At 44.6% G+C, this 10,016-nt stretch overlaps 1 protein-coding gene across 1 annotated transcript in view; it reads left to right on the forward strand.

Annotated features, from left to right (window-relative positions):
* acvr2aa (activin A receptor type 2Aa) overlaps positions 1 to 9,633 on the forward strand; it is a 15,843-nt gene extending 6,210 nt beyond the window's left edge. The window contains exons 4-11 of the mRNA XM_034561443.1: positions 155 to 309; positions 5,959 to 6,102; positions 6,230 to 6,373; positions 6,579 to 6,724; positions 7,085 to 7,199; positions 7,664 to 7,802; positions 8,012 to 8,142; positions 8,237 to 9,633. Of these exons, the coding sequence (XP_034417334.1) occupies positions 155 to 309; positions 5,959 to 6,102; positions 6,230 to 6,373; positions 6,579 to 6,724; positions 7,085 to 7,199; positions 7,664 to 7,802; positions 8,012 to 8,142; positions 8,237 to 8,419 (1,157 nt within the window). The 3' untranslated portion in view covers positions 8,420 to 9,633. The remainder of the gene's footprint in view (positions 1 to 154; positions 310 to 5,958; positions 6,103 to 6,229; positions 6,374 to 6,578; positions 6,725 to 7,084; positions 7,200 to 7,663; positions 7,803 to 8,011; positions 8,143 to 8,236) is intronic.
* The last annotated feature ends 383 nt before the right edge of the window (positions 9,634 to 10,016 follow it).

Genomic DNA, 10,016 nt, shown 5'->3' on the forward strand with positions numbered 1-10,016 from the left:
AAGTGTGTGTGTGTGTGTGTGTGCTCATATTATGACCTTCTTAGACATAGAATAACTTTATTTGTGTTAAATCACCACATTTCCATCTGTATGCACCATGTTGTTGTTATGTTATTGTAACTTTTATAACCTTTTTCCCCTCTCTGTTGCGTAGCGACGAACGAACCGGTGCCTCCGAAGACCCCGGTGCTCACCAGTCTGATGTACTCACTGGTTCCCATCATGGCTCTCACAGCCATCGTCCTGTTCTCCTTCTGGATGTACCGACACCACAAACTGGCCTACCCACCTGTCCTGGTGCCCACGCAGGTGACACACGCACACATATTTACACGCACGTGCGGACACACACGCAAACACACACTCAAACACAGGAAAAGTGGTAGTTGGGATGTGTGTGGAGCTTTGCGGAACCGGAGGACCGTCGATGTGCTGCTGTGGATCTCATCTCTCATAACATAGTTTAATGCTATGTTTAGGATATGTTCACCTCTTTGTGACGGGGCAGTGTCTATGCTCTCCTTTCAGAGACGCCTGAACAGGAAGTTGTGTGTCTGCCACTGCCACTGCCGGTTATTTCCTCGTGTTTATTGTGTGTCGCACAATAACGCACACAAACAACAATCGAGGCAGCGGTACTTTGTAAAAACCCACTACAAAACATCGGAACTATTCTTTTAACTGTATCGTGGTGACTGGTTCTATCTTACAGGGATCAATTGAAGACCTTTCATGTGTTCATAAACATCACACACAACGTTCATTAATATGCAGATGACACACAACTATGTGACCCTGTCCATCGTTGTGAAGTTCTTCTTTAGATTCCACTAACGTTTAAACCGTGTATCAAAATCACCTTTTTACCACAAAAGAAATATCAGAGGCTGCCAACCAGAACCAGACCTGCAGAGACCTTTACCTGAATGTCAGAACCAGACCGGCAGAGACCTTTACCTGCATGTCAGAACCAGACCTGTAGAGACCTTTACCTGAATGTCAGAACCAGACCGGCAGAGACCTTTACCTGCATGTCAGAACCAGACCTGTAGAGACCTTTACCTGAATGTCAGAACCAGACCGGCAGAGACCTTTACCTGCATGTCAGAACCAGACCGGCAGAGACCTTTACCTGCATGTCAGAACCAGACCGGCAGAGACCTTTACCTGAATGTCAGAACCAGACCGGCAGAGACCTTTACCTGCATGTCAGAACCAGACCTGCAGAGACTTTTACCTGCATATCAGAAAAAACCTGCAGAGCCATTACCGTTATACCAGAACCAGACCTGCAGAGACCTTTAGCTGCATATTGGTACCAGACCTGCATAGATCTTGACCTAAATATCGGAACCAGACCTGCAGAGACCTCTACCTGCATATCAGAACCAGACCTGCAGAGCCCTCTACCTGCATATCAGAACCAGACTTCCAGAGACCTTTACCTGCATACCAGAACCAGATCTGCAGAGACCTCTACCTGCATATTGGTACCAGACCTGCAGAGACCTTTACCAGTATATCAGAACCAGACCTGCAGAGACCTTTACCAGTATATCGGAACCAGACCTGCAGAGACCTCTACCTGCATACCAGATCTGCAGAGACCTCTACCTGCATATTGGTACCAGACCTGCAAAGACCTTTACCTGCATATCAGAACCAGACCTGCAGAGACCCTTACCTGCATATCAGAACTAGACCTGCAGAGACCTTTACCTGTTTTTCTTGACCTGTCAGATATGTAACAGTAAATAATAATAATTTGATATTGATATATAAAGATATTAAAATGTGTCTTAATCACAGCAAACTCTCAGTTCCAGTGACTCAGCCTGTTCTTTGTCTGCTGTCTTCTTTTCTTCATCTTCTTCTTCTTGTCTCAAACTGTTTCTCAGCACGCCTTTCATATAATGATCGAGGTAAGAAGATCAAACGTTGCATTGTTTCATTACTGCCATCGTTGTATTGTTCTCCTGTTCTGGTTTTGATTTTGCATCTTTATCCTCCAGCCTGACTTTCTCTACCTTAACACACCTTTTTGCTTTTCTGACACTTCATTTTGTTTATCTTCATTCTTTTTGTTGTCTCCATGTATTGATCAGCAGATGCATGATTGATAAGCAGGTCTGTGTTCCTGCAGTGGCTGTGCTTACTGTCTGAGGTCACATCGTAGTCTCTGAGGTCACATCGTAGTCTCTGAGGTCACATCGTAGGTCACATTGTAGTCTCTGAAGTCACATCGTAGGTCACATTGTAGTCTCTAAAGTCACATCGTAGGTCACATTGTAGTCTCTAAAGTCACATCGTAGGTCACATTGTAGTCTCTGAAGTCACATCGTAGGTCACATTGTAGTCTCTAAAGTCACATCGTAGGTCACATCGTAGTCTCTGAGGTCACATCGTAGGTCACATTGTAGTCTCTGAGGTCACATCGTAGGTCACATTGTAGTCTCTGAAGTCACATCGTAGGTCACATTGTAGTCTCTGAAGTCACATCGTAGGTCACATTGTAGTCTCTAAAGTCACATCGTAGGTCACATCGTAGTCTCTGAAGTCACATCGTAGGTCACATTGTAGTCTCTAAAGTCACATCGTAGGTCACATCGTAGTCTCTGAGGTCACATCGTAGTCTCTGAGGTTACATCGTAGGTCACATTGTAGTCTCTGAGGTCACATCGTAGGTCACATTGTAGTCTCTGAAGTCACATCGTAGGTCACATTGTAGTCTCTAAAGTCACATCGTAGGTCACATCGTAGTCTCTGAGGTCACATCGTAGGTCACATTGTAGTCTCTGAGGTTACATGGTAGTCTTTGAGGTTACATTGTAGTCTGAGGTTACATTGTAGACTGGTTGCATTGTAGTCTTTGAGGTTACATTGTAGTCTGAGGTTACATTGTAGTCTTTGAGGTTACATTGTAGTCTGAGGTTACATTGTAGTCTTTGAGGTTACATTGTAGTCTTTGAGGTTACATGGTAGTCTTTGAGGTTACATTGTAGTCTCTGAGGTTACATTGTAGTCTCTGAGGTCACATCGTAGTTCACATCGTAGTTTCTGAGGTCACATCGTAGTCTGAGGTTACATTGTAGTCTTTGAGGTTACATTGTAGTCTTTGAGGTTACATGGTAGTCTTTGAGGTTACATTGTAGTCTTTGAGGTTACATGGTAGTCTTTGAGGTTACATGGTAGTCTTTGAGGTTACATTGTAGTCTAAGGTTACATTGTAGACTGGTTACATTGTAGTCTTTGAGGTTACATTGTAGTCTGAGGTTACATTGTAGTATTTGAGGTTACATTGTAATCTCTGAGGTTACATTGTAGTCTTTGAGGTTACATTGTAGTCTGAGGTTACATTGTAGTCTTTGAGGTTACATTGTAGTCTTTGAGGTTACATTGTAGTCTGAGGTTACATTGTAGTCTTTGAGGTTACATTGTAGTCTGAGGTTACATTGTAGTCTTTGAGGTTACATTGTAGTCTTTGAGGTTACATGGTAGTCTTTGAGGTTACATTGTAGTCTCTGAGGTTACATTGTAGTCTCTGAGGTCACATCGTAGTTCACATCGTAGTTTCTGAGGTCACATCGTAGTCTGAGGTTACATTGTAGTCTTTGAGGTTAAATTGTAGTCTTTGAGATTACATTGTAGTCTTTGAGGTTACATGGTAGTCTTTGAGGTTACATTGTAGTCTAAGGTTACATTGTAGACTGGTTACATTGTAGTCTTTGAGGTTACATTGTAGTCTGAGGTTACATTGTAGTCTCTGAGGTTACATTGTAGTCTCTGAGGTTATATTGTAGTCTTTGAGGTTACATTGTAGTATTGAGGTTACATTGTAGGTCACATCGTAGTCTCTGAGGTCACATCGTAGTCTCTGAGGTCACATCGTAGTCTGAGGTTACATTGTAGTCTTTGAGGTTACATGGTAGTCTTTGAGGTTACATTGTAGTCTTTGAGGTTACATTGTAGTCTTTGAGGTTACATTGTAGTCTTTGAGGTTACATGGTAGTCTTTGAGGTTACATTGTAGTATTTGAGGTTACATTGCAGTCTGAGGTTACATTGTAGTCTCTGAGGTTACATTGTAGTCTCTGAGGTTATATTGTAGTCTTTGAGGTTACATTGTAGTATTGAGGTTACATTGCAGTCTGAGGTTACATTGTAGTATTTGAGGTTACATTGTAGTCTTTGAGGTTACATTGTAGTATTTGAGGTTACATTGCAGTCTGAGGTTACATTGCAGTCTGAGGTTACATTGTAGTATTTGAGGTTACATTGTAGTATTTGAGGTTACATTGCAGTCTGAGGTTACATTGTAGTCTTTGTGGTTACATGGTAATCTCTGAGGTTACATGGTAATCTCTGAGGTTACATTGTAGTCTCTGAGGTTACATTGTAGTCTGAGGTTACATTGTAGTCTGAGGTTACATTGTAGTATTTGAGGTTACATTGTAGTGTTTGAGGTTACATTGTAGTATTTGAGGTTACATTGCAGTCTGAGGTTACATTGTAGTATTTGAGGTTACATTTTAGTCTTTGAGGTTACATTGCAGTCTGAGGTTACATTGCAGTCTGAGGTTACATTGTAGTATTTGAGGTTACATTGTAGTCTTTGAGGTTACATTGTAGTATTTGAGGTTACATTGCAGTCTGAGGTTACATTGTAGTCTTTGAGGTTACATGGTAATCTCTGAGGTTACATTGTAGTCTCTGAGGTTACATTGTCGTCTGAGGTTACATTGTAGTCCGAGGTTACATTGTAGTATTTGAGGTTACATTGTAGTCTTTGAGGTTACATTGTAGTCTTTGAGGTTACATTGTAATCTCTGAGGTTACATTGTAATCTCTGAGGTTACATTGTAGTCCTTGAGGTTACATTGTAGTCTCTGAGGTTACATTGTAGTCTCTGAGGTTACATTGTAGTCTCTGAGGTTACATTGTAGTCTTTGAGGTTACATTGTAGTCTGAGGTTACATTGTAGTCTTTGAGGTTACATTGTAGTCTTTGAGGTTACATTGTAGTTTCTGAGGTTACATTGTAGTCTGAGGTTACATTGTAGTATTTGAGGTTACATTGTAATCTCTGAGGTTACATTGTAGTCTTTGAGGTTACATTGTAGTCTGAGGTTACATTGTAGTCTTTGAGGTTACATTGTAGTCTGAGGTTACATTGTAATCTCTGAGGTTACATTGTAGTCTTTGAGGTTACATTGTAGTCTGAGGTTACATTGTAGTCTTTGAGGTTACATTGTAGTCTGAGGTTACATTGCAGTCTGAGGTTACATTGTAGTCTTTGTGGTTACATTGTAGTCTTTGAGTTACATTGTAGTCTTTGAGGTTACATTGTAGTCTGAGGTTACATTGTAGTCTTTGAGGTTACATTGTAGTCTGAGGTTACATTGTAGTCTTTGAGGTTACATTGTAGTCTGTGGTTACATTGTAATCTCTGAGGTTACATTGTAGTCTTTGAGGTTACATTGTAGTCTTTGAGGTTACATTGTAATCTCTGAGGTTACATTGTAGTCTTTGAGGTTACATTGCAGTCTGAGGTTACATTGTAGTCTTTGAGGTTACATTGTAATCTCTGAGGTTACAATGTAGTCTGAGGTGAGGTCACAGTCAGCTGTCAGCCCTGATGGGGTTAAAGTGACTCTGATGCGTCTGCAGCTCTACTTCAGGTATTTACTCCGTCAGTGAAGATAAAGAACCTTTGTGATCACATACAGCGCTGAGCTCTCACTGTCAATCAAATGGTCGACAGACTGAGTATCGTTGCTCACCTGTTTCACGTTGTCATGGAGACCGAAATGCGAGCCAAAAGCAAACATGATATTAGAAAGAAATATAAAAACACGATCGATTGTGCGAGCACTCGGAGTCCTCGCACAATCGATCGTGTTTTTATTCTCCGGGTGAGACCGGCTGCACTCACTCATGTGGTTTCCATGTTTGTGTTGCAGGACCCCGGCCCTCTGCCGCCCTCCCCCCTGCTGGGCCAGAAGCCACTGCAGTTACTGGAGGTCAAAGCCAGGGGGCGCTTCGGCTGCGTGTGGAAGGCTCAGCTGCTCGGGGACTACGTCGCGGTCAAGATCTTCCCCATCCAGGTCTGTGCACACGGACACTCCAGAAGCTCTTGAGTTCACATTGGGAACATGAATTCAGTCCGTAGGTCACTGTATTGAGGGTCACAGCTCGTGACCTTTTGACCTCTGTCTTTCTGTTGACCTTCAGGACAAACAGTCGTGGCAGAACGAGTTTGAGATCTTCAGCCTGAACGGAATGAGACATGAAAACCTGCTGCAGTTCATCGGAGGAGAGAAGAGAGGAAGTCACCTGGACATGGAGCTGTGGCTCATCACGGCCTACCACGAGAAGGTACCGCACACACACACACACACACACACACACACACACAAAGGAACATGACGTGGTTCTTAGATGGATAATGATCAGCTGTATACTCTGGAGATAAGGTGCAGCTCTGATCTTGGATCAGTTTCTCTCGGGTTCGCTCAGTGTGTCGTGTGACACCAGGATGTTGTGTGACACCAGGAAGTCATGTGACGTGTTCTGTCCTCAGGGTTCTCTAACGGACTACCTGAAGGCCAACGTCCTGTCCTGGTCTGACCTGTGTGTCATCGCTCAGTCCATGTCTCGAGGTCTGGCCTACCTGCACGAAGACGTACCGGGACACAAGGACGGACATAAGCCCGCCATCGCACACAGGTACGCACACACACACACACACACAGGTACGCACACACAGGTACGCACACACACACACACACACACACACAGGTACGCACACACACACACACACACACACACACACACACAGGTACGCACACACACACACACACACACACAGGTACGCACACACAGGTACGCACACACACACAGGTACACACACACACACACAGGTACGCACACACACACACACACACACACACACAGGTACGCGCACACACACACACACACACACACACACACACACACAGGTACGCACACACACACACACACACACAGGTACACACACACACACACACACGCCTGTCAGAGAAGTCTCACTCTGTTTTGTTTCTTCAGGGACTTTAAGAGTAAGAACGTGCTGCTGAAGTCGAACCTGACCGCCTGCATCGCCGACTTCGGCCTCGCTCTCAGATTTGAGGCTGGAAAATCACCTGGAGACACACACGGACAGGTGAGCCCTCCAGAGGACACTGGTACAACCAGTCAGGGATCACCGGAGAACAAAGAGTGTGTAGTACAGAGCTCACACTGTGTTTACTACACACAGTTTGTCAGTGTGTACAGTGTGTGTGTACAGTGTGTGTGTGTGTACAGTGTGTGTACAGTGTGTGTACAGTGTGTGTGTGTACAGTGTGTGTGTGTACAGTGTGTGTACAGTGTGTGTACAGTGTGTGTGTACAGTGTGTGTGTGTACAGTGTGTGTGTGTGTACAGAGTGTGTACAGTGTGTGTGTACAGTGTGTGTGTACAGAGTGTGTACAGTGTGTGTACAGTGTGTGTGTGCAGAGTGTGTGTGTACAGTGTGTGTACAGTGTGCGTGTGCAGTGTGTACAGTGTGTGTGTGCAGAGTGTGTGTGTGTACAGTATGTGCAGCGGTCCTGGTCCAGACCTTCAGCCCCCGTGTGTTTGTGTCCAGGTGGGGACCAGGAGGTACATGGCCCCGGAGGTCCTGGAGGGGGCCATAAACTTCCAGAGAGACGCCTTTCTGAGGATCGACATGTACGCTGTGGGTCTGGTGCTGTGGGAGCTCGCCTCGCGCTGCAAAGCTGCCGACGGTAAGACCACCCCCAGACTGGAGGGGGGCCGGTAGAGACTGGATCCACGTCCCCCCTCTCTGGACCCCTCACACTCATACACACACGTGTGTTGGTTGTGGAACCAGTGAGACACTGTCCCAACTTGGTCTGATGGTCCCCCTTCTCTCTGATGCAGGTCTAGTGGTCTCTGTTGTGGTCTCTGATGGTCCCCCTTCTCTCTAATCCAGGTCCTTTGGACGAGTACATGCTGCCGTTTGAGGAGGAGGTGGGTCAGCATCCGTCTCTGGAGGACATGCAGGAGGTGGTGGTCCACAAGAAGCTGAGGCCGACTCTGAGAGAGTGCTGGCAGAAACACACGGTGAGCCGGACCACATTACCCATCATGCACCACGCCATGCAAATCCCACCCTGAGCGGTGTCCCTGACGGTGTAGTTTGTGCTGGTCTCTGCAGGGTCTGGCCGTGCTGTGCGAGACCATCGAGGAGTGCTGGGACCACGAGGCTGAAGCGCGACTGTCGGCCGGCTGCGTTCAGGAACGCATCGTTCAGACCAGCGTCACGGGGCCCGAGGACATCGTCACGGTGGTCACCATGGTAACCAACGTGGACTACCCACCAAAGGAGTCGAGTCTATGACGAGACCCGAGGACCAATCTGAACGGAGCTGGGACTCCCTTAGAGGCCCGAGGACCAATCGGAACGGAGCTGGGTCTCCCTTAGAGGCCGAGGACCAATCAGGACGGAGCTTGGACTCCCTTAGAGGCCGAGGACCAATCAGGACGGAGCTTGGACTCCCTTAGAGGCCGAGGACCAATCAGGACGGAGCTTGGACTCCCTTAGGGCAGGGGTGGCCAGGTGACCCATCGGGTGGTCAGGTGACCCGTCGGGTGGTCAGGTGACCCGCAGACTGACGAGGACGGCTGGCAGAGGGTCTCTCTCCGCAGGGTGAGCCACACTGATCTCTGACCTCACTTCCTGTTTATATTACAAAATAAAAGACTTCCTGGGCAGACGTTATATTGAGTATAAACTCTGCTTTGTTCCTCTAAATGATGCCAATAAGAAAACGGCTTCTGAATGTCTCACTACTGCTGAGTGTATGTGTGTCTTTCCATATATATATATATATATATATATATATATATATATATATATATATATATATATTTATATTTATATATATATATTCACACACACACACACACACACACACACACACGTGTGTATATATATATATATATTGATCCTCTTTTCTCTCATAAGACGCCTTGTGGAGAAGAAACTGAGATATTTAGAAGATTGAAATGTTTGACGGCCGTTGAATTGATTTATTGTTGTATTTAATATGTTATCTTGTTTATTGGTATTAGTCGTTTTTCAGATGAACTATTGAAAAGGTTTTGCTGCACCAAACTCCATTCTGGAATCAATAAGTGTGATTGATGGGAGGAATAAAAGGACAGAACACTAAGAACTGATTATTAAGTGTATTAATCTGTCATTAAGGCTAAAAAACTGTTTTCTGATGTCTCCATGAGGATTAATAATCTGTTATGTTTCACTTTATTTCTTTGTTCGATTTATTTTGAAAATGAAATCTTTAGACAATCAAAAGATGTTTTTTCATCAGAATGTCAGAAACCTGCTAATCAATAAGAAGAAATGTTTAAAGCATGCTTTTATTTTGTAATATCTCCTGTTGGTTTCCTGTTTGTGGTTCTGATTCTATGAAAATGAATCAATAGCTTCTATTTGTATTTATTTATACTCACGAGACGTAAACGTTGAAATGATTCAGTGATGAAGAAAAGAACCGAAGTCATCGTCAGAACCGGAAAGAACAGAACCGGGACAATCGGAACCAAAAGAATCAGAACCAGAAAGAACAGAACCGGGACAATCGGAACCAAAAGAATCAGAACCAGAAAGAACAGAACCGGGACAATCGGAACCAAAAGAATCAGAACCAGAAAGAACAGAACCGGGACAATCGGAACCAAAAGAATCAGAACCGGAAAGAACAGAACCGGGACAATCGGAACCAAAAGAATCAGAACCAGAAAGAACAGAACCGGGACAATCGGAACCAAAAGAATCAGAACCGGAAAGAACAGAACCGGGACAATCGGAACCAAAAGAATCAGAACCGGAAAGAACAGAACCGGGACAATCGGAACCAAAAGAATCAGAACCAGAAAGAACAGAACCGGGACAATCGGAACCAAAAGAATCA

The sequence above is a fragment of the Cyclopterus lumpus genome, chromosome 21 (assembly GCF_009769545.1).
Source record: "Cyclopterus lumpus isolate fCycLum1 chromosome 21, fCycLum1.pri, whole genome shotgun sequence".
NCBI classification, from domain to species: domain Eukaryota; kingdom Metazoa; phylum Chordata; class Actinopteri; order Perciformes; family Cyclopteridae; genus Cyclopterus; species Cyclopterus lumpus.